Source organism: Dendrobium catenatum, unplaced genomic scaffold (assembly GCF_001605985.2).
Source record: "Dendrobium catenatum unplaced genomic scaffold, ASM160598v2 fragScaff_scaffold_389, whole genome shotgun sequence".
Classification (NCBI taxonomy): domain Eukaryota; kingdom Viridiplantae; phylum Streptophyta; class Magnoliopsida; order Asparagales; family Orchidaceae; genus Dendrobium; species Dendrobium catenatum.
The window spans coordinates 317123-345092 of record NW_021318851.1 but is presented as its reverse complement, the minus strand read 5'-3'; the positions used below and the strand labels follow the sequence as shown (position 1 = coordinate 345092).

At 34.8% G+C, this 27970-nt stretch overlaps 2 protein-coding genes across 4 annotated transcripts; both read left to right on the top strand.

The window, feature by feature from the left end:
• Window positions 1–1466: 1466 nt before the first annotated feature.
• LOC110092358 (zinc finger CCCH domain-containing protein 5) lies at window positions 1467–27970 on the top strand. 3 transcript variants are annotated; one of them, XM_020816866.2, is made up of 10 exons: window positions 1467–1505; window positions 12874–13256; window positions 13715–13867; window positions 13979–14116; window positions 14231–14389; window positions 16971–17063; window positions 24718–24834; window positions 25047–25121; window positions 25623–25846; window positions 27017–27970. In XM_020816866.2, the coding sequence occupies exons 2-10, from the start codon at window positions 12909–12911 to the stop codon at window positions 27717–27719; spliced, it is 2010 nt and encodes a 669-aa protein (XP_020672525.1). In that variant the 5' UTR covers window positions 1467–1505; window positions 12874–12908; the 3' UTR covers window positions 27720–27970. The 3 variants fall into 3 exon arrangements, with proteins under 3 accessions (XP_020672525.1, XP_020672524.1, XP_020672526.1); XM_020816865.2 differs by having other exon boundaries at window positions 13712–13867; XM_020816867.2 differs by lacking the exon at window positions 24718–24834 and having other exon boundaries at window positions 13712–13867.
• LOC110092362 (probable carboxylesterase 18) lies at window positions 4297–5093 on the top strand. The gene has a single exon (XM_020816872.2). The coding sequence runs from the start codon at window positions 4388–4390 to the stop codon at window positions 5081–5083; it is 696 nt and encodes a 231-aa protein (XP_020672531.1). The 5' UTR covers window positions 4297–4387; the 3' UTR covers window positions 5084–5093.

Sequence of the window (27970 nt, the reverse complement as noted above, 5' to 3'; positions counted from 1 at the left end):
AAGCCTATTGAGCATATGAATGTTTGCTTATATGTTTTATGAAATTTTATATATGGAAAATGTCCATGGAGTAGAGGATGATAAGGTCAAGAATGTTAGAAGCTAACTCAAATGTAAGGTATTTATTAGTCTAGTTTTGTGCTTTGATGTATAGAATAAATTTGTATTGGGTTAATTGTTCATAATTATTTTTTATTTGAAAGTATGATGATTGTCTATATTATTTATTATTGGATTACATATATATATATAGTCAAGTAAGAAAACTTGCAGCTAGGTGGCTCTAGTATATTTCATATTGTGGATGAGATAATTAGGTTAAGATTTTAATTCTTCCATTATATTTCGAGATGTGACAATTTGCATTCTGCCTTTGTAAGAAATGCTAGTCGATTCACCGAGTCGAGTGTGTATGTGTAAAGTGCATTGTTCCTGAGGAAGAAGAGATGGATACCTCATAGACTGATTAGATGAAAAAATGCCCAAGTGTATGTTGAGCCTATGTTTAGGTTATTTATCTTGAGGTGTAGTTCCTAGACTATATGAAAACTCACAAAGGGGAATGACATGCTTGGCATCAACAAGGAGCTAAAGGCTGACCAAGCAGAGCATCTAAGTCACCTATCTGTGTCAAGTGTGACTAGCCTAAGATACTAAGGTAGTGTGGGAGTGTCACAAACTCGATCTTAAGTAGCAAGCCTAGTGCTACTGGTCTTGTTGGCGGTTTTTATAGCCACATAGGGGACCTCATCATGACTAACGAGGAGCATCTCTTTGTTTAAGTTTTGGCTATTATCACTTTATTATGTATTTTTATATAGAATGATCAGATATTACTATTTTTACTCTCATTTTCTAATTTTATTGAGTGAGGATTTTGTAGGAGTCTCCATAATGTATATCATATCAAGGCTAAGAATATGAATGATTGTGGAAGATGTATAATTAAGATTTAGTTTGGGAGGTTTTGTGTTAATTACAAGATTATGGTTAAATTTGAGAAAAATATAAGTGATATTTATAATACTAATATCAATATATAAAATGTTTACCCACCGCAACTTAGATCATGGGTGGGGGGAGCTCAGCTGAGCAAATCTCAGGTCCCAGACTCAAATCCTATGGGCGGTCGTGACAACCTTAAGTGTTGGCCCGAGTTAATTTGTGTGGGTTGACTGCTAGGTTGATCGGAGTTTACACCAAGCTTTGCAAAGTGGTTCCTAGTAAATAATAATAATAATGAAATGTATACCGATTTAAAGTTGCAATTTAGATGGAATAAAAATAATTAAAAGCACAAAAAAAATAAAAAAACTGCTTGCTTCACTAGTGAACAAATGCGGCCGACTGGCAGGGGCGTGCTTCCTTCTCTTGTTGAATCTCAGCGATTCCTTTTCGAAAACCCTCACTGTCACGATATATGCTTGATCACCGATCAAAACACGCGAGCAATGGACGGGGATTTTGCGGTCTGTGTTGTTAACCAGCCAAGGACTATTTCATGAGCCATAGCTGAGCCCTCGTGATATATCCTCTCCAGATGGCAAATCCTGTTAACGGAGAAATGTCGCAAGACGAGGCTTTCGTCGCCTGCGGCAGCAAGTAGTCTTGGAAGGAGAAGCGTAAGGTTTTGAAGATGCTAAAAAGGGAGCAGGCTCGGAGGGTAGCGACAATTAGGGAGAGAGAAATGGCATAATTCATCTTAAATGATTCGGAGGAGTAGTTATTGCTCAGATTACGGGAGCAGGAGGAGGCAGATAATGCTGAGAAGGAGATGAGGGAGTTTGAGGAGCGAGAAAGGTTATGGTTTAAGGCTGCTGCCGCAAGGAAGTCTCGTAAAGAAGAGGATGAGCGACGGAAAAAACTCCTTCAGGGGGAAGAGAGGAAGGTTATGTTGTTTATACTTTTTTTAATAATCGCTAGTTCATTTACATATTTTGGACGACTTTGATTTGAATTTATTTTGATATATTTTCATTTAAGGTTATTTTTTTATTTTCAAAGTTCTTTCTAGAATAGAAATTTGTCTCCATCTTTTTATATCAATCATAATAGCTGATAATGAGAACTTGCTATAAGATTTAATTTTATAATGTGGATGATAGGATTGCCTTTGAACCGAATGGGATGCTAATGCTACTTTGTTGGTGGTTGAGGGTTGGGAGATATGTGTGGCATACTTTGGCTGAATCAAATTGTTACGCCGGCCAGGAGGCCTGCTGCTTTTCCTGAATCGGTCCCTAGTGGACCGGTCTGGGTTTACCACTGCCTCTCCCTAGCAAGGAGAGAGAGGGGGGCCGACCACTCCACTGGGCCCCACACCTTGAGTAATACTTGTTTGGAGGGAAAAATTTGAATTCTAGGCTGTTTATGAAATTTGTAATTTTTCTTTATTTGGAGGGAAAAATTTGAATAGGGGGCTGAGAATCTAGATCCTGGATCTGTTATTTTTGTAATGATTTTTATTCTTCTCAATTTATAGTTGTAAATGTGAGATGAACAGCAAGAACGGAGAAGGCTAAGAAAGAGAGAAAGCGGAAGACGTAGCAGCTTGAAGAGGAGAAAAGGAAAAACTATCTTCAGGTAGTTGTACAGAGAGTGTATATATAGAGTTACAATGGCAAAGAAGTAAATATAATGCAAACAGATGAATTAAATGCTAATAGTAAACACAATGCTGTTGAGAGACTTGATCGATCCTGGAGCTTATAAAATTTATTGGTTAGCGTCTCGACCATATCTGTGAAGCACTAGGTCATTTTAGGGTTTCAATCTTCAATCTATTACTAATTGTTTCTTTATCTCCTTAACAGCATATAATTTCCATGTTTACCCTTTTTTACGAGCTCATGCTGTGCTTAACGGCCTTCCCTATTTTCGTTTTTGGCTTTTGAACCATTTCCTATGACTGATTTGAATTCATTGGTATTTATAATATTGTGGATGTTATGCCACATACATTCATATGTGCAATCTTAAACTGATACTGAAAGAAAAAATTTACAGTTTCACACCCTTGAAGGTTGAATAATATTAGTTGCTAAATCACTGATATTCTAAGAAATAATTGTTACTCTTAATTTTTTTTTTTTTCATTTTGAGGACTAATTAATTTGAATTTATAGCATCCTATTCAATTCAGCGTAGGGTTGTGAAAATCGGGTCATGGATCGGGTTCAGATCTAACATGAAACTGATCCAGCATTATTCGGGTCAACTATAACACAACCTATTTTTGTAAGCAGGTTAGTTTTTGGTCACGAATCCAATATGCTTCGAGTTTGGGTCAACCGGACCCGTAACTCTACTATACAGAAATCTGTTGTGAGTTCGGGTCAACCATAGGCGGGACAACGTTGGCTACAATGGGAGAGGGAGAGGCGGCGACTGTCATAGGTTGGATGGTGACCAGACGGTAGCGGGCGGGATGGCGGCCAGACGCCAACGGGAGGGACAACGGCAACGGCACGCGGCTTCCGGCCTCAACGGATAGCGATTCAAGTGACGCGATTAGAGTGTGGACGACGATGAGATTTGATTGACATGGTTGACGACAGATTCAAATTATGATTGATCCGATTGATGCGATGATGCTGACGAAGCGGGATGTTTTTGGGTCAATCCGGGTTGATTTCGGGTTTCTGGGTAAACTCGAACCCGACCCGGTTTTACAAACGGGTTGAAATCTTTGATTCGAATCCGACCCAATTCCGAGTCAATCTGAACTTAAAATTTTTAGGCATCTTGTCAAATATTAAAACCCCTAATTCAATGTGACAATGTACATCCTTAATTAAAAAAGGCGAGGTTGGTGGACGAATTAATTTGAATATCAAGTATTCTGTTTGATGTTACTATTGATGTCCTTCCATAAAATTAATAAATATTAACAAATATGAGAATGCATCAGTTTGTTGGGAGTACGTGAGCAACTCGTCCTTCACAGTTTGAGTAATTGCTATTATAAATGAGATTATGTATCTAATTATTCTAATTATCCACTCTGGCTGAGCTCGGTTGGTGGGCGTGCTCGGTTGTGAACCCCCCATCCCAAATTTGAATCCCTCGAGCGACTGTCGCCCTTAAGTGGGGCCCATAATCACTGGCTACAGAAATTGTAGATGTGGATGGACCTGCCGGTAGGTTGGTCAGAGCTTATGGACCGCTCTTAAGTGGGGCCATGAAGGTCTTTTAATATTAATTTTTGTATCTTATAATTATATAGATCTGCATAACTGCAGTTTCTAATGTATATTATTTTTATATACAATTATGAAAAATTTTTCTTATTTTGGCCGTCTATAAGTTGGGGACATAATAGTTTCTCCCGTTTTATCGGCCACCAAAATTCCCACATTTTTAGTTCTCCCCGTCAAAGAATTCCAGAATGGCCGATGCGTCGAGATCAGCGGCGACCGCGAAGTACCGGAAACCCAAACTACCATTAAAGGTTCGGCTCTCCGTCTCCCTCATCTCCGCCATAACGGACGCCATCTGCCGCTCCGACGGAACAATCAACCGCCGCCTCATCTCCTTCCTCAACCTCCGCGCCCCTCCCAACCCTACCACTGTTCGCGGCGTCCGTACAATCGATCTCACGGTCGACCCCTCACGCAAACTTTGGTTCCGCCTCTTTCTCCCCGTCGACGGTCGTCCTCAACGTCTACCCCTTATCGTCTTCTTCCACGGCGGCGGATTCGCCTATCTCTCCCCCGACACCCGCGCCTATGACCTAGCTTGCCGCCGCATCGCCCGTAAGATCCCAGCCGTCGTCGCCTCTGTTAACTATCGGCTTGCACCTGAACACCGCTACCCCGCCCCCTACGAAGACGGCATCGATGTCCTCAGATTCGTCGATTCTGGTGGAATCGACGCAGTTGCCGGCTATCTGGTTGACACTTCCTCCTGCTTTCTCGCCGGCGACAGCGCGGGCGCTAACATCGCCCACCACGTCGCCTGCCGTTGGGCCGCAGCAGGCGGTGGTTGGAGCAAGGTGAGACTTTTGGATTCCCCAAAATCTTTTTTGTTGAGAGTCCTCTGTCATGAGCTGATATCAAATCCCATGAGAAGTTCAGATCATTGAGCTTAAATTATATCTTGATTCACATTTCTATATTTATTACATTAAGCTACAAAGGCCATGTCTCACCTAACGCCATCCGCTCGAATGTTAATTTCAATGGCAATTTCGCGACGTGAATATTGACTTTGTGCTGTTCACAAAAGTTTTACATACATAACACTTGAAACAATTAAAAATATATACTTAAAAAAAATAAAAAAAAATATTAAAAATACATACTTAACATTCAAAATATTGTATTTACTAATATACCACCTAAAATCTCTCTTTTTCTTAATTATACCACTCTGTTTACGCCCTGTCAAAAATTCCGCCTAGCATCGCCTTCCATTTCGTTCGCGGGAAGGAAATCGTCGAGCAGTTGAAGCTTCATAATTCTTTTCTTCTTAAATGCAATGTGCGTAGAAGGTATCAACCCTGTGATGTTTGAGTGCATCGTCCCTTCTCATTTTCTCTCTTTCTCTTTTCCCAACCCTATAGCTTCTCCAGAAAACCCCTACGTCGATCGAGACCCTCTAAGTCATCGTCGCCTTTCCACATCGAATCCTTCTCGTCGCCCGATTGGTAATTTCCAACATCGCTGGCCACTTCCAACTCCTCTTATCATCTCCTAAGCTTACCATCTCCTACCTCGTCCTCCTTATTATCGTTCGCAGTTAGAGGCGACTAGAAGTTACGGGAAGTTATTATCGGGGAGATGTTGGTGGGGGATGTCGAGATTGACCTATCGCCTTCGTTGCCGGAGCTCTGTCGCAGGTTCCGGTTCAAGTTGACACCGACTGAAGGAAGTGGTTCGTTGCCTCCTTCAAGGGCAGACGAAGCAGCATGCGAAATCACTTGCCTCTGATCAGATGAATGGCTTCTGCGCCAACAAAAGCACAACAACGGACAAATTACTACAAACATTAGGAGGGTCATTCCTGCCATAATATACTTCCAAGTGTTCTTGATTTTGGATGAGCTGGAGTTTGAATTAACTATTAGAGGATTTAGCTACACATTTATACACCTAGCAAAAACAACGAAACTGACAAAAAAATCGACTTTCTTAGTGGATCTAGCTAAAGAAGCATGACAAAGGAGAGAAATTTCGTACCTTACCGGCGAGATCGCTTTCAATTTGACAGCAACAACTTCGTCTAAGGCTGACAAGCTCGGAGCGAGCGACTCTGTCCGAAGCAATTAGGTCTCAACAATGAAGAAATGGAGAAAATGAAAAAGCAAACCTAAAGAATGTAGGAGTGGAAGACACCATAAGAGCTGCTCGAGCGAAGAGAGACGGGAGTTTTAACTGGAGGTAACAGAGTGTTATTTTAGATGAAGAGAATGATATTTATGTGGTAAATAAGTAAATAATATAGTTTAGGTGTTAAGTATGTAAATAGAATAGTTGTAGGTGTTATGTATGTAAAAATCCTTTTTTTTTTTTTTTGAAAAATCATGAAACGGATGAAGAAGATGAATTCGCCTACTCGAGGGAGCATTCTACGGAGAGAACCATCGACAATAGAGATGCAACAATTATGTCAGAAATTTAGCATAGGACGACATTATTATTATTTCTTAAAATAACTTTTTAGTACATAAATTCTTGAGCATAGAAAAGCTGCTTAAGAAGCCGTAACAAAGCCTTTTAGGCTTCGTTTGGGACGACTTTTTAGTTGTTTCTTAAAACAATTTTTTAATACAAAATTAAATTTTTTATATTAGAAAGCTGCTTTATGAAAGTCGTCCCAAACGAAGTAGTATGCTTCGTTTGGGACTATTTTTAATTGCTTCTTGAAGCAATTTTTTGGTATAAAAATTTAAATTTTTGTACTAGAAAGTTGCTTCAAGAAGCAGTAAAAAAAGTCGTCCCAAGCGAAGCCTTTTAATATCCGACGAAGAAGGCGAATGTGTTTTGGGAGAAAATTGTATAATCATATCGATACTTAGGTTAAGTTATTAAAAAAATTGTAAATGAATAAATCAACAAAATTATAAAATTTTATTATATAATATTTAAATTGTTTATAAATTAGAAAAATATACATAGAATTTTATTTTATTTTTGTTAGAAATAAATTCAGTTGTAAATGAGTTACTCTTTGATGTGATTGATAATGTATTTTTAAGTTAAAAATAAAATTTTCTGTTAGAGATGCCCTAATTACGTGAAAGACATCCCCATCTCGGCATCTTCTACCAACAATTTAAAAATGGAAAAAAATTATCAGCATGGCCCGCTGATTATAGATTTTAAAATTCTTAAAATATGTTAATATAACTTAAAATATCATATACAACATTAATTTTATTATTATAAATTAAAGGTTTTAAAATTTATTTAATATATTTTATATATCATATTCATTGATTGTGAAAAAAAAAAAAAACAAAGTACTAATGATTTCAGAAAAATTTTCAAGTTGTACGTATAACTAGCTCACACACAGAGAATACAAGATTTTTTACGTGGAAAACCCTTAAAAAGGGAAAAACCACGAGGCCTAGCCTAGTTGAAAATGATTCCACTAGACTTTGAGTTGGTTACAAAGGACTGAATCACCTCCAAGGGTGATCAGGTTACAATCAGTTACTTAAGTAAGACGTCAGGTCTTTGGGAGGACGTAGGGACTGAATGTCGGGTCCTAAGTAAGACGTCGGGTCTTCAGTAGGACGTAGGGACTGAGTGTCGGGCCCTGAACAGGACGTAGGGACCGAGTGTCGGGCCTTGAACAGGACGTCGGTTCTTTGGCAGGACGTCGGGTCTTCAGTAGGACGTAGGGACTGGACGTCAGGCCTTAAGGTGGTGGTCTGGCGAGGTTCTGCGGTGGTCCGGCGAGGTTCCTGCGGTGATCCGGCGGTGGTCCGGCGAGGTTTCTGCGGTGGTCCGGCGGTGGTCCGGCGAGGTTCTGTGGTGGTCCGGCGAATGTGAAATTAAGAACATTGGTCATATAAAAAGTTTTATTCTAATATAAAATATTTTAGGATATATATATTAAAGCATTATTAAAGAGAAAATATTTGGATTGAATATTTTCATATAGTTTTTATTTATGATGGATCTTATAATTATTAAGCTTATTTTGAGATAAGTGTAATATGAATTTTTAATATAAATTATTCATCTTAAAATAAATTTAATAATTTTAAAGCACATTATGGTAAAATTTTTTTCAAGATATGTTGCAAAAGTTGATTTTATTGAACTTTTTGATGAATTGACATCTAGTCAATAATTCATTTATTATTTAATATGTTATTATTATTATTAAATTATTATATATATGATAATTTAATAGTAAATAATTCATTTATGAATAAGAAAATTAAGAAAAAAATTTGTTCTAGGATATATTAATCAAATTTTGAGAAGGATGGGAAGAGTAAATTAAAATTAAATGCATTCATCTCATAGTTAATTTAATTTTTGATATCAATTAAATAATTATTTGATCATAATATTCTAAATAATTTTTTCCCTAAATGTAATATAAAGATAAAAAAGAATCATAAGAAATGAGAAAAAAAGAATGAGAGTATTTTAAAAATGATCAATTTATACCTTCATTAATGAAACTTTCTGCCTTCATTTATAACTTAAAGACCTTATTATTTAAATTATAAAGTTTAATTTCTTAGCGTTGTACGAAAATTCAGCACACATATAAAAAAAGAGGGTGCATTATTCATTAGAAACATCAATATTTTTACGTGGAAAACCCTTAAAAAGGGGGGAAAATCACGGGACCTAGCCCAATTTGAATGAATCTACTACTATTGCAGTTGATTACAAAATGAGACCCTGCATTGGGGGAAGGCCTTAACTTGATGTATATCTTATATAGTACATTACATAATGAGAATACAAAGAATTAGTGCTGATGTGTTTGTTTGATCTAAAGGATTGTAGTCGGTGGGCAATGTAAGTCGGAAGGATCATAGTCAGCGAGTGACGGAGGTCGGAATGACTGTAGTCGGTGGGCGTCGTAAGTCCGAAGGATCGTTGTCGGCAGGCAACGAAGGTCGGAAAAACTGTAGTCGGTAGGCGACGTAAGTCAGAAGGATCATAGTCGGCGGGTGACAGAGTAGGTCGGAAGAACTATAGTCGGCGGGCGATGGAGGTCGAAAGGATTGTAGTAGGTGGGCGACGTAAGTTAGAGAGACCGTAGTCGGCGGGCGACGGAGGTCGGAAGTGCCGTTGTCTGACGACGAAGGTCAGAAAGATGGCGTCATGTAGAAATTCAGCAATTGACATAAATACAACATTAGATAGATGTCCGGTGAAAGTTCGATAATAGGCAGAAGTCCGGCGTCGAGTAGAAACTTGGCGACGAGCGGAGGTCCGGCGTCGGGTAGAAGTCCGACGTCAGTTGACGACTGAGGAGAACTCCGTTGTTAGATGATATTCGGGCAAAACTCCAAAGTTATTTGGAGATCGGATAGAATTCCGGCGTCACTTGGAGGTCGGGTGGAATTCCGACGTCACTTTGAGGTTGGGTGAAGTTCTGACGTCGCTTGGAGTTCGGGTTGAACTTCAGCATCACTTGATGGTTGGATAGAAATCTGACGTCACTTGGAGTTCGTGTGAAACTCCAGCGTCACTTGAAGGTCGGACGGAATTTTGGCGTCACTTTGGAAGTCGGGCGGAATTCCGGTGGTGGTCGAGGAGGAGTTTCTTCCCTCCTATTTTTCTCTTCTTCCTTCCTTCTTCTTCTTGCTTGTTTCCCCTCTTAAGAGAAATGATGGGCTATTTATAGTTTCTGAGAGTGGCATGACCCGTAAATTGGGGGAGGATCAATTGAAAATGTGGAGTGTTTTAGATGGATGATCGATATTGAATCCCTTGACCGTGAACTGTTTGTCAGACATTTGAAGGTCTTAATGATATCAGAATTCGGCAACCTTGGGCTTGTTGGATTCGTCTCCTCGAGCTCCTTGATTTGAATATAAGCATGTCATGTTTGGAAACCGTTTGACTGAATTATGGTTCAAACTTTTCAATAGCTCTTCAGGTCCTTCATTTGGACCCATTTGGGCTCGGATCGAGTTGAATTAGGTGTCGTTAGATTTGTATTTTCGAGAAAATCAGTTCGACTGTAAGTTTGCTGAAATCGGAGTTCAGGTGATCACAAATTTAATTTTTGAAGTTTCCAACATGATTTTTGCCTCGAGATTCATGCCCGATCAAGATAATTTTTTGATGACATATTAAGAATAAACCAAAAAAATATAATGGAGGAAAAAAAAAACACCAATGAGTTCATGACCGGTCATTTCTTTTTTTATTTTTTTAATCTTTTTTATTTTTTTGTGTTTTAATGTTGAAATTTATTATTTTTTAGTTTTTTACTTTTATATTTGTTCTAATATTTTTATTTTCACTATTTTTTTTTTAGTTTTTTTTTTTATTTTGAACTCTTTTTGTTTCATTTTTTACTTAAGTAGAGAGCAATTAGTTCCTTCCAACCGACAAATTTAGATTGTTACTTGTGCAAAGATTTATGTTTGACAAAAAATTAGATCCATCAATGGCAACAATGAGTCAGGCTATGAAAGAAAAACCTAGCCCTCGAAGGCTACGCTCTCTTTAGAATAAGATCCACAATTTTTTTTTTCTCTTCTTTTATTAAATTAAATAGCTATATAATAGAACAAGATCTACAATGAGTTGTGTAGGTCATGAGACTACATGTTTACACTTGCAAAGACTCGAGCCTATCAAAAGGTGAGGTTCATATGAGGTGACTTCATTTTAAACTATCCACAATAAATAGCTAAGTTACAACTTAGACTCGACTACAATTAAAAATGCAAGTTGAGACCCTCCTTCAGGTTGAACTCCATAGTCTTTTGGGGAGCTCTTGATCATTTTCATGGCCAACTGGCATCCCCTTCAAGGGGAAAATTATTACGTCTGGTGTCCGGATTCGTCCGGACATCAATCCAGACGCGCTATGTCACCCAGATACACCCAGAGTCCAGTGTATCCGAGTGACATGGTGCGTCTGGATTGGTGTCCGGACGATTCGGTGACTGGGCATAATAATTCGCCCCTTTAAGGTGGCCTCTTGCTTCAACAACTGATTTTTTAAGAACAAATTTTCTTTCTTGATATATTACCGATGGTCGAACTCCTCGCAAAGGGATTCTTTCATTCATTGGGTCTTGTTGTTCATTTTGGCGAGTCTCTTGATACATTGTTGATTGTAAGCCAATACATAAAAACTATGCCAGCTCGTAGCACAAGCACCCATGGAGAAAAAAGATGAGCTTTAAGGTATATTATCTAATGTAGCTACAATGACATGCAAGTAGATAGTGAACCCCAAGTCACAGTTAATTGTTTATAAATAAACTTATTATTAAATTATCATTTGGATGGTCAAAATTTTTCTCTCAAAAATAGAAAAGTAATGTTTTTGATACATTATTTTGGATAGTTCTAATTCTAGTCTATAGAGGAAGGAATTTTAACAAATCATGAGAATGCCTCCAAATGTGTGTATACTAAGGCTTCGTTTGGGACGGCTTTCTTATTGCTTCTTAAATCAGTTTTTTAGTATAAAATTTTAATTTTTGTACTAAAAAACTGTTTTAAGAAGCAATAAGAAAGTCGTCCCAAACAAAACCCAAGAATCTACTTAGGATTGCTTTGTTGTTAGTTTGCTTTTCAATCAACGATCACACTTCTGTTTGGTTGGTGCTATCTTATTATTTTTAAGAAATTTTTGCGATAAAAATTTGTTTTTTTTTTTCACAACTAGAATAACTAATTTGTTTTCTCTATAGCAACTTCATAGTCAACTTTATAAAAAATTGAAGCTATCCTAAATAAACATTAAATAAATGAAATAATGATCAGAATAATAATAAGTTTAGAGATTTTCTTAAACCATTTTAGAATAATTTTAACTTTTAAAAATATTCATACTATGAAATTACGATTAATCATCCAAGTTAACTCGTATTTAAAAATTCATCAGAGGGAAAGTGCTAAAAAAGCAATGGCTAAAGTGAAAATAATAGAAATATATAATTGCTAAGCATAAATAAATACATGCAACTCTAACCTAAGAAAATAAATGTAATTGAATAAAATTACGTACCAGCATGAAAAAAATAAAAAAATGTATAAAACAGAAGATTATTATTATTATTTTTTTAATTTTTTTAAACAGAAGATTATTAAATGTAATCTAAAAAAAACCAAAGTTAGGATTCAATACTGCAACTTAATATAGCTTATAACAAAAATATGGAAATATACAAATGAAATGAAACAATAAAACTGAGAGAGTATTAAATGTAAACTAAGGCAAATAAAAGAAAAAAAAAAGAATTACACATAATTATTATTCTTAATTTATTGTGGAATTGGCTTACGAAAAACTAAATAAAGGAATAAGAAAAAGTAAGGTGAGGAAGATATTTTCTAATTATCATTTTGTAATGCACAATTTAAGTGCATAAAATAAATAGAAAATGTACTTAGACATTAATGGAAGAGATGAATTAAGTCATAGGAGGGGATGGGGGAATGATCTTGAAGAATACATAAGGATTGATAGAAAGCTAAATGAAGAAATTTTCAGAAGAATCTAATTAGCGAGACGGAGAAGAAAATCTGCCTAAAGAAATGTTTTCGATAAGAAGTGCATACTGACGTTGAATTTAGGCGGGTTCGCACGTGAGAGGGAGAATGAGTGATTTCGTTTGCCGTGAGATTTGGATTTGCATTTTAGGCCGTTTGGCTGGATTTCGCCCAAATCCGGCCTTAATTCCGCCTAAATCCGCATACCAAACAGCCCCTAGCTGAGCCCTCGCGATCTATCCTCTCCAGATGGCAAATCCTGTTAACGGAGAAATGTCGCAAGAGGAGGCTTTCGCTGTCTGCGGCGGGAAGCAGTCTAGGAAGGAGAAGCGTAAGGTTCTGAAGAAGCTAAAAAGGAAGCAGGCTCGGAGGATAGCTGCGATTAGGGAGAGGGAGATGGCGGAATTCCTCTTAAACGATCCGGAGGAGCAGTTATTGCTCAGATTACGGGAGCAGGAGGAGGCAGATAATGCTGAGAAGGAGAGGAGGGAGTATGAGGAGCGGGAAAGGGTATGGCTTGAGGCTGCCGCCGCAAGGAAGTCTCGTGAGGAAGAGGATGAGCGACGGAAAAAACTCCTTCAGGAGGAAGAGAGGAAGGTTGTGCTGCTTATACTTTTTTTAATAATCCCTAGTTCGTTTTACATATTTTGGACGACTTTGATTTGAATTTGATTTTGACATATTTTCATTTAATTAGTTTCTACATCCCTTATTCGTTTCTTATCTTGAATTTTCTCGCTATTATTATTCCTTTTTTTTTCCTCGCGATAATTATTACAATCATGAAGGTGACCAAAGCCCTTACTTGCGCTTAAGATAAAATCTTTATTTTCTAGCAGTTTGAAACATGGAGAAAGTAATGTTACATTCTTTGTTGTTAAATTGATCTCAGAGAGTTAGAAATTTAGTTATTTTATTCAATCAGATTTCCGATTGTGAAAGTAATGAATATGCGAACAAATGCAATATTGTTCTTGTTACAGTTATCACATTCTCTTGAGCAGTTTTAAAGACCCCTAACGATTGATATGCATGCTTAATGTTATTACCAACAGAATGAACATGACTATGGGGCAGAAGGTGATGTTGAGCATGAGTATGTTGATGAAGGGCCGGCGGAGATCATTTGGCAAGGAAATGAGATTATTGTTAAGAAAAGAAGGGTTAAGGTTGCAAAGAAAATTGTGGAACAAATTCCAGATAAAGAGGTTCAAAACTTTGTTCTTAATTTCTGCACGCTTAGCTCTAGAGAGGTTTTGTTGTATTTTCTTTTTCTGGGTGTGAATGAACTGTTGAATAATTGGGTAGAACCATTGCAGGATGATGACAGACCCACATCAAATACTCTTCCTCCTCAATCTGCTACTTTTGCATCATATGTACAGGGTGAAACAATTACTGCACAAGAAATCATTGATAGCGTTGCACAGAAGATTCCAAATTTTGGTACTGAACAAGTAGGTTTATAAGTCCAAGTGACTTTTTGTCATAATTTTTGTATTCCTAATTTGCTCGGTGTAGTTCTTCTCTCATATGACATTCTTTTGTGTACATTTTTTGGACATTTATAGGATAAGGCTCATTGCCCTTTCCACTTGAAGACTGGAGCCTGCCGTTTTGGATCTCGTTGCAGTAGAGTTCATTTTTATCCTGAGAAGTCCTCCACATTGCTCATAAAAAACATGTATAATGGTCCTGGTCTTACTTGTGAACAAGATGAGGGGCTTGAGGTTTGTCAGCTCATGCTTCTTGTGGCTTTTGAGTATCCTGATAGTTGGTCTCTTCAATTCTCTCATTTATCTGAAAAAGATGAATTTTGCCCAAGTCCATGTATTAATTTCATTTATATGACATAATTTCCTTATTATTTTGTCGAAAATCATTTTATTTTCATTGTGCTTGGGAACAAGCATAAAAAACAGTCACATATGTGACTTAGGTTAGGCAGTACTAAAAGTAGACTGCCTATTTTAAAACTGATAGATTAACTTGCATCTTAAGCTGAACAAGAAGATCATATGGTTTTGGCTGGTATTATCATTAATCTGTATGTATTGATATTGCTCAAGTATTTTTTTGTTGCTCATCTTTTGCTCCCACCGTTGGTGATTTAGTAGGTAATATTGCCATCATTTGATTATGATTAATTAATTGCATGCAATAATAATTACCTGAAGTTTCTACATTCTATGCCTCAGGAAATCTCTAAAATATTGCCAAATATTGTGTTTTTAATTGCAGCCTCTTCGTGTGTTTTGTTAGAAAAGTTTTTAGATTCTTTTAGTTCACTCTCTTTTGCTTTTTTGTATGTGCTATTCTATTACTAGATTATTCTCTTTTGCTTCCTGGTTCAGTTGTTACTTTTGTTGTAGCTATTCTTTAACTAAAATAGCATCAGAAATGCATGTCAAGATATACTCAAATGGTGGCTTAAAGTTACAACCTTGGCTGAGGATGGAGACTAATATTGCTTCTGTATCCTATGCTGGATCACTTTGATGCATTTTGTTTTCTAAGTCAATTATTTTTGTTTATTATATTTTTTGTTGTAAGTCATACATAATGCTGGTCCTAATTAAAGAATTGTCTTATCTGTGGCGTTTTCCTTTTCAGTAATTTATGTCACTACTAGTTTCCTTGTAGTTTTTTCTTAACATCCAGTATGTTTGTCATCATTCCTTGCTGCTTAGCTACTTGGGATGTCACTTTTTCATGGATATCGATAGCGACACATGAAATGAGATTTGAAAGGTGAAATCATCATTTGTCTATTAATGGTTAAAATAACATTTAAAGATTTCATTTAAAGCAAAGTATAATATTTTACAGGTTATGTGCTTTCAATACCTTGAATTCAGTTGCTATTTTAAACTATTACAGTTTATTTTGAAGTAAGATGACTTGTGTTAAAAATGAGTATTGAAGATGCAGGTGATAAGGTAATTGGAAATAGTCAGAATTGATGTAATTGGCCTTCCCCAAACCTTCAAGATTATCACTGCAGATTGCAAACTTGGAGTCCTTTTGTTAGAAATAAGTACAAATGCCAGCAAGATAATTGGATAATTTAAATGGTGGATATGTCTATATATGATTATCTATAATCATAATTCACCATCCTTAACATGATCATTAGCTTATCCCAAATACTGGGTTCAACTTTATGAATCTTATTCCACATTCTTCTTTATTGAATTTTGCATGCGATACTAAACTTATTTTGAGAGAATATTTTTTCAAAATATTTATCAATATTACTTTCAACCTACTCTTTTTTTTTTCTCCCTTGACATTAATTTTGTCCACCTTTCATGCATCTTCTACTCTTAATTGGACATGCTCAAATCACTTTAGTCTATTTTATATTATGTTTTCTTTGGTATCTGCTAATCCCATCATTATTCTAACAAAATCATTTCTCCATTTATTTTTTCTAGTTTTTCCATCATCCATCTTAGCAATTTTCATTTATGTCATGCACAACTTTTCTATCAATAACTTTTTTGTTGCCTAGCACTCATATCATACAACATAACTTGGAAAATTGCAATTTTATAAAATCAACCCTTTGATGTGATAATCTCTAATTGCATCGTGCTTTTGATGGATGCATTTTTCCATTACACACCTATCTTTAATTTTAGAAGTTATATTTTCATTTGTATAATAGGTGTAAGAGACACATTGTTGTCGTTTCTTCTGATACTATTGGTTGATAATTATCAAAACCTTACCTACGAAAATTGCATCATATATTTAAATTTTTTTTTCTACCAACCCTCTTTATCTTCTTAGCATTTATTCATTGTTCTAACTTAAAACTTTTCTGTTCTAAAAATTGTTTTTTCCTTAAACCAAGCAAAATAAAACCTAAAACTATTAATGGTGTTTAGGTGTTCACTTGACCATGAATATGGGTGTCAGGGAAATAAAAAACAGATTGAGATTAGTTCTACATGTAGAAGAATGGGCTTGCAACTTGGACATAAAAGACCAAATTAATATGAAGAAATTATAATGTGTCTTGTTTTGATTGAACGAACATTGCTGGAAATTGGTCAAAAAGCAACATATTTAGTATTGAAACTATACACTTACCTTAACGGAGAAAAGTTTTATGGCTTGATTGATAAAATTGACATGTGGTTCAGACTGCAGATGAAAAGTTTGCGTTTTATTAGCAACTAACTATTAAATACATACATATATTACATCTTGCATCACCATGATATGTTTTTTCTATTTGAGTCATGATTGAAATCACTAGTATGCTCTGGCTAATCAAAATTTAATGCATACTTTCTGTTTCAGTATACAGATGAAGAGGTTGATCATTCTTATGAAGAATTTTATGAGGATGTGCATACAGAATTCTTGAAGTTTGGTGAAATTGTTAATTTTAAGGTTATTTTTTTACTTTCAAAGTTCTTTCTATATGTAATTTTTGGAATATTAATTTGTCCCCATCTTTTTATATCAATTAGAGCAGCTGATAATGAGAACTTGCTGTAAGATTTTATTTTATAATGTGGATAATAGGATTGCCTTTGAACCGATTGGGATGCTAATGCTTCTTTATTGGTGGTTGGGGGTTAGGAGATATTCGTGGCATACTTTGGCTGAATCAAATCTCTTATTTTTGTAATGATTTTTTATTCCTCTCAATTTATGGTTGTAAACACAATGCTGTTGATAGATTTGATCCTGGAGCTTATAAAATTTATCGGTTACCGTCTCGACCATATCAGTAATGCAGTAGTCCATTTTAGGGTTTCAATCTTCAATCTTTTACTAAATGTTTTTTTTTTAAATCTTTGGCTTCTGCCATCATTTTTTTCTTGACCTTCCACCTATAAATGAATTGTTGATGATTCTAATTATCTCCCTGATAGCATATAATTTCCACATTTACCCTTTTTTACGAGCTCATGCTGTTCTTAACGGCCTTCCCTGTTTTCTTTTTGGCTTTTCAACCAGTTCTTATGACTGATTTGAATTCATTGGTATTTATGATATTGTAGATGTTATCCCATATACATACATATATACAATCTTAAACTGATACTGAAAGACAAATTTTACAGTTTCACTCCCTTGAAGGTTGAATTCTTTTAATGCACTTTATACGAAAGAAGAACATCTTTTCCTTGTTTAAGCTACAGATATGAGTTCACTGATCCAGTACGCCCACCAACAAATACTTGCAATTTCCAATTTTATTGAGGCTGCTTATGGCTTCTCATAACTATTCATTGTTATGAATAATTTCATATTTTAACAACTTTTTCCTTCCTCGGTGAAAATTTTTTAGGCTGTTCAGTATTATGCAATATTTCTGTGAAGTTTTTTGCAATTATGAACCTTGCACCTGAATACATGTCTCTCCTTTTATCAGAAGTGAAACAGGACATTAAGCCATTTTAGAATTCAAATTGGAGTTATTTTGTATATTCTTTTAATGTTTATCCTAAGAATTATCTATTAATTTGGTGTTTATGCAGTTTTCCTAAAAATTTAGACTTATTTGAAATAAGATGGCTTATTTTCCTTATAAAAGGATGTCCTGAACTTGTGATGATGATCTACTTGAATTCAAATTGCATTGGAATGATTCCCTTTTTCATATACTGTCTCCTAATTCCGGATACCTTAATCTCAATCTCTTTTAACCATCGCCCGTCCTCCAGCCTTAATTCAAATGGGTGATTTTTAGTTCCATTTCCTTATTCAATTCTCTATAAATTGGGTATTTAAAACTTTGACACATTCGGACAATATTGACTCCATTTCTCTTCACAACCCTTTAGGACACTTATCCTACACTAATTGGTAGTAGAGCACCTCTTTCTTTATCTACTTTGATATAAAAGCACTTATATCTCTATTAATTAGTATCAAAGCTTAGTGATCCTAATCATAGCCAAATGATTCTCCATTAGAAAATGGATCTTTTGATATTACTCATGCAATTGAAATTTTTATTATAATTCCTTAATTTTTTTGCATCTATTTTCATACACACACTATTCTAAACCCTATCAGCCATCTCTAAGCATTTTATCATTATGATCCATATCAATAAAATGGATCATGCATGCTATTATGATCACACATCTTGAAGATCTTACCATCAAAATCCTTATCCTAGTCAAGATTTATATTCACTTGTAGCCATGATTTAAAAAGCATAAATGAGGCACATGCCTCGCTGCACATCTCGAATTTGAGGTACACAAGGAGAGCATTGAGGTTTAAGCTTCATTGCTCTAGTGAGGCTTACGTTTTTTCAAACGAGGCATATGCCTCAAGGTGTTTTGAGGCAATGCCACATTCAGATTAGGATATATATATATATATATATATATTCATTCCAATGCACTAGAGCTTAACTAGGATTAGGCTGGGATGCTGAGAGCAAGCTTCGTCTTCTTCCTTTGTCTTCATCCTTTTTTATCATATGCATGCATACATCTTCCTTGTGTGGTAACGCAATGTGGCTTTGAGCGGGATCGGGATTGTGATCAAGATCACGAGGCTGGACATGTACGTCTTCTTCACTTCCTAGGTCAATGAACTAGCCATGGTTTTACTTTTTTTTGCTTAACTTATTAGACATTGAACTCTGAGATTATTATGGAAACTTTGATGGATTTGGCCTTGCATATCAGATTGATTTCCAATGAATAATCCATTTTGTTTTACTCAAATGTGATATACCCCTGTCTTTCGTAGCAAAGAAAAGGCTTATTTGTTTGATTTCTAATGAATTATGAGTTTAGTGATGCATTTGATAAATTTATCTTTGAGTTTTCTCTATTAAGTCTTAAATTTGAGATTTATAGGGTTTAGTCTCATTTAAATTATGATGTCCAATTTATTTTTATGAAATTTTATCTCATAAAACTCTTTTACTTGTAATGGAGCTAATGCTTATATAGTTAATTTTTTTATCAACATATGACATGATTTGATTGAGCAATGTTGATGCAGTTGATAAACTTATCATTGATATTTGTATATAAAATCTTAGGCTTGATCTTTTCAAAGCTGCAACTCAAATCCAATTTATTTTTAAGGTTTAAAGTTCTATTCAGTAGGTTCATTATTCAAGTAATTTACTAATAAGTTCATTATTATTTTCATTGAATGGATTTATTGTTGATTTTTTTGGCTTGTTAGAATTGGTGGCAGTGTAAGATGAAAGATTCAGTTTGAAAATATGATGTTCAAGTTGAAGTTCTAGGTGAAGATGCAAAGAAGGACCATCCTTGAGATGTTTGATTTTTGTGACAGGCTGATTATTGGGGGTGTAAAAAGACTTGGATCACTTGACTTGCACACATGTACATGTTGGAGCATGTGATAAAGTGTTTGATGAAGTGAAAAATTAATGTGTTGAATATTTAAATAAGGTTGCCATCGCTAAAGAAATAGCTTAAAGAAATATGGAGAAGATGATTGAGAATCTCTTATTTTAGTTCCCAATGAGATGATTTCCATAGTGAAAGCCATCTTTTCTTCTGATGAAGGAACTCGAGGGGGGGTCGCTAATAGATAGATTTGTTGTGAATGTAGATGAAAATGAAAATATTAACTCTTAAGCAATTTCTTCTATATCTTCTACAACGAACTCATACATAGGGTATGTTTAAATATTAAAATGTGTTTTTATAAGAATGACTTTCCATTCAATGTGGTTAGGAGCATTTCATGTATCAACATGCTTCTTTGGTTAAGGTCTTGATCTTACTAGCAGCATATATGAGCTGTAGACTTGGTTGTTAGATGAGAATGTCAAAATAACTGTAAGGATGGTTGATGAAGCAAAGAAGATGTGGGTTGAGATAAGAGTTACACTAATGTCAGTCAGATGGCCCCAGAGTTGCAAACGAATCAAGCTAAGTTGAGCGGGTGCTTGTTCATGTTTGAGCTCATTTATTATCAGCTTGTTCAAGTTTGGTTAAACTCGATTTGAGGTTTTCTATTTGTGTTCAAGCTCGGTTCATTTAAAATGATATATATTTATGTTTTGTCTGCGCTTGGTTCATATTCGATTCATTTTGAGGAACAATGAGAACTTAATTATTCAAGTTGTTTTAGATAATGCAAATATTTATAAGGCTGCAGAGAGGCGATTAATGGAGAAAACTAGACATCTTTATTAGACTTTATGTGCTGCTTATTGCCTTGATTTTATGCTTGAGAAGTTAGCATAGCTGCCACAATATAGATTTATTATATTGAAAGTAAAAATAATGAGCAAACATGCATGCATAGAGAGACTTGTTCTTGAGGTTGATTATATAAAAGCAAACGATCATCTTAAGGATTTTCATTTGAATATGAAATGTTTAGATCTAGAGTAGCTCAGACATTCAACAAGGTAATTTTTTCTGGTAAATTTAAATTTATTTACAATTATAATTTTAAAATTTGTGTTTAAACTTTCTACTTTATTAGATATTAATCATTTAATTTATATTATATTTAATAAAAAATTAAAAGATAAATACATCAAATTACACTGTCAAAGATTGGCTATGATAAAATGAATCATTTGGGCGCTAATAGATAGATTTGTTGTGAATGTAGATGAAAATGAAAATATTAACTCTTAAGAAATTTCTTCTATATCTTCTACAACGAGCTCATACATAGGGTATGTTTAAATATTAAAATGTGTTTTTATAAGAATGACTTTCCATTCAATGTGGTTAGGAGTATTTCATGTATCAGCATGCTTCTTTTTGGAATTTTGGTTAAGTTCTTGATCTTACTAGCAGCATATATGAGATGTAGACTTGCTTGTTAGATGAGAATGTCAAAATAATTGTATGGATGGTTGATGAAGCAAAGAAGATGTGGGTTGAGGTAAGAGTTACAATAATGTCAGATGGCCCCAGAGTTGCAAACGAATCAAGCCAAATAGAGCGGGTGCTTGTTCATGTTTGAGCTTATTTATTATCAGCTTGTTCAAGTTTGGTTAAGTTCGATTTGAGGTTTTCTATTTGTGTTCAAGCTTGATTCGTTTAAAATGATAGATATTTATGTTTTGTCTGCGCTTGGTTCATATTCGATTCATTTTGAGGAATAAGGAGAGCTTAATTATTCAAGTTGATTTAGATAATACAAATATTTATAAGGCTGTAAAGAGGCGATTAATGGAGAAAACTAGGCATCCTTATTAGACTTTATGTGCTGCTTATTGTCTTGATTTTATGCTTGAGAAGTTAGCATAGCTGCCACAATATAGATTTATTATATTGAAAGTAAAAATAGTGAGCAAACATACATGCGTAGATAGACTTGTTCTTGAGGTTGATTATATAAAAGAGCAAACGATCATCTTAAAGATTTTCATTTGAAGATGAAACGTTTAGATCTAGAGTAGCTCAGGCATTCTGCAAGTTACATTTTTCTGGTAAATTTAAATTTATTTACAATTATAATTTAAAAATTTATGTTTAAACTTTCTACTTTAATAGATATTAATAATTTAATTTATATTATATTTAATAAAAAATTAAAAGATAAATACATCAAATTACATAGTTAAAGACTGGCTATGATAAAATGAATCATTTGGGCATTAATGGTAAAATATCTAATGATGAATGGATAACACTATAAAATAGTTGAAGGTTTGAAGTTGAAAATGAAGGAATGACCTTTAATGATGAGGAGAATAAATATATTAATGGTGACATTGAAAGGACAATTGAATTGGGAGCAACTTCTACTTCACAATCATTTAAAATAGAAAAAAAGGCAAAGTGGGATTGATGCTTCAAAAAAATCAAAAGATAGATAAGGAATTACTTGTTGTGTTATTAATTTGTTGTTATATTTTGAATATTTAGCTTATATGGAGAGTAGTGTAATTGAAGAAGATTTTAAATGCGGCATTGAGATACACTCTGACTCAGAGGATGATAGAAATATTACATATTTGGACTCTTCTGAAGCATATGAAATTAAGAATAAGGCCACTGTGGATATTGATTTTACTTTGAATCTTGTTTTGAACTAGTGTTATAATAATATTTAATATTGACATTTGTGATTTATATCTTAATGATGATCGAATAAATAAATATGTTGATGGTTTATTTCATTTTTGTAATTTTTTATGAATTTTTTATAATTTCATGAGTTTTTTTACTTCTTATTTCATGGCCTACGCCTCAATTCTTGATGTCACCTTTTTAAACCTTGCTTCTAGAATGTGATTATGTCCGTTGTTCAAGTCCCTAACATTCTCAAACCTAAAGTGTAATTACTTCATATATTGATCCCCAATATCAATGTCATAAATCCAAGTATTTAAATCATTATAAAGATCATGTCTTTTCTTATGACAATGGTGTATGTGAAAAGATCATGTCTTTTCTTATGACAATGGTGTATGTGAAAATCATCCTGTTCTACTTATCCCAAACAATTCTAGAATAATTATCAATATGATGAGCCTAATAACCATCAATATTTCACTTCCTCTTTTGCTTCCTCCAGTCAATATGGGCCGCAATAACCATCATATTGGACTGCTCAAGATGAACAAGCAAGTTAGAAAGTTCTTGCTCAACTATGGGTTAAAGAATCAATGCATCCATTGGATCCTTCATAATGCTAGCAGCACTTGTTGAAAATGTTTGTGAGAATGATCTTGGATCTGCATGATCATTCGAGGAAGAAGATGACCTTGAACATGCTGCCAATGAGGTTGAGCTTACTGCCCCCAAAAGCTTGTGTCTGTTTCCCATGAGATCTTCCAGTGAGTATCACTGCACCTAAATCACCATAGAACATGCCTCACATTAAGATGATGAAATTGCCCCTCCTGACAAGATGATTAGAGATCTTGTTGCCTCCATCACCATAGAAGTTTTAAAGGATATATTGCCCTACATTACTGCTCAGAGATATTCCGTTGCATGGGCACATTTTCAAATGCATGTGCTTCTGTTTGTGCTTTTCTTCAATGGTATGACAACAAAGGGTGTCCACGAGCTAGTTCCACCTGCACCATCTTGGCCAACTCCTTAAACTCTTAGGAGGAGAGTTCTCCCAAACATGGGGGGATTGATGAAGGTCATGAAGCCTCTTTAGGATTTTAGTTAGAGTTATTTTGCAATTTTAGTAGTTTTACTTGATGTTTTTTCTTAAAAATTGTCTACTAATTTGGTTTTATATATTTTCTCTTTTAATTTGGACTTATTCATAATAAGTGTGGCTTATTTTCTCTATAAAAGGTTCTCTTGGACTTATTAGAGAATGCGCTTGAATATGTATTACATTGGAATTATTCCCTCTCCTGTTCTCTATTCCCCTCTCTCAAATTTCTATATTTTTTCTGTCCTAATTCTGAAATTGTAATACCTAATCTCTCCCAATCTCCATGATGTTTTGAAGCTCATCTCTCAATTCTTATCGCATCTGAGTGCTTTAAAATTTTACTTATTCGTTATCCAATTCTCTACAAATTTGGTGTTAAGAACATCCCTGTCAATGTTAACTAGATATCGCTTCACGTGACTACAGTTTAGAACATTCTATCAATTTGTATAATAGCTCTTCTTTCTCCATCAACTTTTGATATCAGTGCACTTCTATCTGCATCAAGGAGTTCCTGCTTATTTATATTGATGCATCATTTCCTGCAGTTGCTCCCTATTATTTTGACACGTGTCAGTGTTTTTAAAAAATACTATGGTTAAAACCTGTACTTGTTCACAGGTAGATTTGTCCTTGTTTAGTAAAGATATCATCGCAATGGATAGTTATTCAAATTAATTGATTGGTTTCTGCTTATTCATGCTTTGTTTGACGTCAAGTTACGGGTGAATGGTTGTCTTTTTAAGATATGAATATTGAGGGATAGATACTCCATCATAGTTTTTTTAATAAGGAATGAAAAACAGAGGATGAAGAAGATAAAATAAAACCTTATATCCTATAAATGTTGGTCAACTTTTTTTTGTTTGGTTAATGTTAAGTTTATGGTGTTTTCAGAACCATTTCTCATATGAGAATATATATATTTTCACTTCTTTTTTAGGTTTGCAAGAACAGTTCCTATCATCTACGAGGAAATTTATACGTGCACTATAAATCCCTTGAGTCTGCAATTCTTGCCTTCAATACCATGAATGCTCGTTATTATGGTGGAAAACAGGTACTTCATGTAATGTGTAGCTTTCACGGTTTGTATCTTATTTCTCTATGCCCTTTGCACTTTTACCTGTAATCTTGTCTATTCAATTTTGTTCTTGCCATTTCTGCATTTATCATATGGCAGTTTTACGATTATATTGCTCTCTCTTTCTAGATGTGCTTTTTCCATTTTCACTTGGGGAGTTGATTATTTCCTTCTTTATTTTTTATTAGATCATTTGTGAATTTGTTGGTGTGACAAGATGGAAGGTTGCCATTTGTGGCGAATACATGAAAACAAGGCTAAAGGTATGTGTGACCATCTTCTACCTTCTATTTCACATTCCTTATTTTTCCTGTCCATGCTTCTATCTTAGGCGCGTTGGGACGACTTTGTTACTGCTTCTTAAAGTAGCTTTTTAGTACAAAAATTAATTTTTTTAAACCAAATAGCTGTTTTAAGAAGTAGTAAGAAAGTCGTCCCAAACGAAGCCTTAATGTTTGCCACTTTAGATCAAGGATTTCATGCATTAGATAGTTGAAGATTTGCTAACAAAGTCTAATGCACTTACTAAGCTAACTTCATACCTTTTTGCTACTGCAAACACTTTCAGAATTTTGTGCATCTGTTGTGTAAAGGGGTGCATGGGGTTCACACTATTGCCTATATTGCATTACATTTGATTATTTGAGCCTAGGGGCACACATTTAATGCTTGCATGTGTTGTGCTCTTCTTGCCTTTCTCCAGTTAACATAAATCAGATGTTACAATTTTTACCTTCATTAATCTTACTGATTAGTGATTGCAGACCTGCTCACATGGAAGTGCCTGCAATTTCATACATTGCTTCCGCAATCCTGGTGGAGATTATGAGTGGGCTGATTGGGATAACCCTCCTCCTACATACTGGATCAAGAGGATGATTTTCTTATTCGGTACTTCAGTGGAGTCGGGCTATGGCAAGGAATTGGATTCAGAGGATTATAAGAGGCATAGAGAACAAGAAAGGATGAGGAAACCCAAAAACTACAGGTTTGCTCGAAATTAGTTTTTCTTTTATGGATTAACGAATCAAGATAAATGTTATGAGCCATTTGACTAGAGTTTTACTTATTAGTAATAGATTTTGCGAAGCACGCTCTATATCAAACTCCAAATAAATCTATTAGCATGTGACGTTCCTTCTAAGTACATTTTTTTTAATTCCCTTAAAATGTTTGCTTAATTAAAAATATTGAATGTAAAAGCTTTATGATTTGTTTAACCAAAATCTATTACGTGTTTGTAATTTTAGTCAATCAATGTGAAATTGTTAGTCAATATGTTGGAATGTCAAGTCATACATTTAGGTTCAAGTATTTTGTAATGTTAAGTGGTACTAAGCTGTGACAAGTCTGGCAGTATTATATGAAAGAATGAAAATAGAAATTAGGAGATAACTTTTCAAACTTAGGCCTTGTTTGGGACGACTTTTTTACTGCTTCTTAAAATAACTTTTTAGTTTAAAAATTAAAATTTTTGTACTAAAAAACTATTTTAAGAAGCAGCAAGAAAGCCGCCCCAAACAAAGCCTTAAAGTATGATCATGTATAATGGAATGTTAAAAAATGCATTGATAAGGTACGTGGATAGAATTAATACAAAGATGGGAAACCAAACATAGAAAGGCTAAGAGTTCTGCGAAAGAACAAGCAAATTAGTGTTATCACCTCATGTAGTAGTGTCACACTGGAGCATTGAACTGGAATGAATGCCGTTGAGAAATTCTTAAAGCTTAACTCTGAATAGTTAGGAAAAAACACTGATACATTATAACTTGTGAGACTGAGCTTTAGATTCAAAAACTACTGTTGTTTTTGCCTTTTAAAACTGGATCAATTGTTATTAATGATTATCATCAATATAGTGCATATATTTACTAAATTTTCTCTTCATTTTAGTGCTCTAAAAGTAAGTACATGTACATTCGAATGCAATGTTTCCGTTAATCTCATCTTGAAGTGAATGGAACCGCTTAGATCTTTTTTGCTAAATTCTCTCTGCAGTACACAAAATGCGGTTTCAATTGAATTTCGCTTGCATATTATGGCTGATAGCGGCTAATAAACCTAATAAAGACAATTTGCAACACCCCACCCCCACCATCTTTTACAAAATATAAACTTGGTAATTTAAGGTCAACTTGTGATTTGAATGTTGCAGGCATCAATCGGAAAGGTTTCATTATAAAGAGATGGATTTAAACAATAGCAGTTCTGATGGAGAAGAATTGAATTCAAAGAAGCTTCAGCAAACCAGATATTCAACTAAAAGAGATCGATCCATTAAAAGGAGAGGACGCCTTGTTTCAGAAAATAAGAATGAGCTGCTTTCAGAGAACCATAGATCAGAAGAGCGTTTTCATTCAAAAAGCTTCTTTTCTCACTGTGATGATGCTGGTGAATGTACTTCCAAGGAAGCAATTGAAGGATCGATCAAGAAGCATAGAAGATATGTTTCAAAAACGCCAGAACATGATAGAAGAGATGAGAGTGAAAACAGATCCTCATCAAGTAGGAGAAAGATCAAGTTGTTATATTCAGATGAGAAGGAGAATTCTGAGCCCAAATCCCACAAGAAACAAAAAAAAAATCAGGTGAAGGATCGGCATTTGGAGAATTCAGACTGGGATTCCTTTAGATCTAAGGATCAGTTCAATGAGGAATGTATTTCCGAGGATCCTGATTCAGAGAAAGATTCTGATGGGGTTAGATATCATTACAGCAAAAGAAGAAAATATGATAAACATAGAAGCCACCGTTCACATAAACATCGATATATTACTGACAAAGTCAGAAAAGGTGGCGAGGAAAGTGATGGATCTCCTGGTCGCTGGAAAGTCTCCGAGGAAGATTTTTCTCGCTGAAGAAACTTAACTGAAGTAGAAAGCAGTAGAGGTCAGGTGTTTTCTTTTCTAGGTGCCCAGCAATGTAATTGAAAGCATTTTGAAAACTTTGGTGTTTGGACTGACTTTTCGGTGGTTTTCTCTTGCTTTCTGGGTCTAATAGGGCTTCTTTGGATTAATACGCTGTTGCTTTGATGATGTTTGTATTAGTAGTAGAGATTAGTTGTTTGATCTGATAATATTTTTAGATGTACATATTTTTTTAAAAAATA

Excerpts from the sequence above, each read along its gene's own strand:
- LOC110092362 (XM_020816872.2), top strand. The coding sequence starts at position 4,388 with ATGGCCGATGCGTCGAGATCAGCGGCGACCGCGAAGTACCGGAAACCC.
- LOC110092358 (XM_020816865.2), top strand. The coding sequence starts at position 12,909 with ATGGCAAATCCTGTTAACGGAGAAATGTCGCAAGAGGAGGCTTTCGCT. Across the intron at positions 14,390-16,970 it reads AACAAGATGAGGGGCTTGAG|TATACAGATGAAGAGGTTGA; the intron begins GTTTGTCAGCTC and ends TTTCTGTTTCAG. Across the intron at positions 17,064-24,717 it reads GTGAAATTGTTAATTTTAAG|GTTTGCAAGAACAGTTCCTA; the intron begins GTTATTTTTTTA and ends CTTCTTTTTTAG.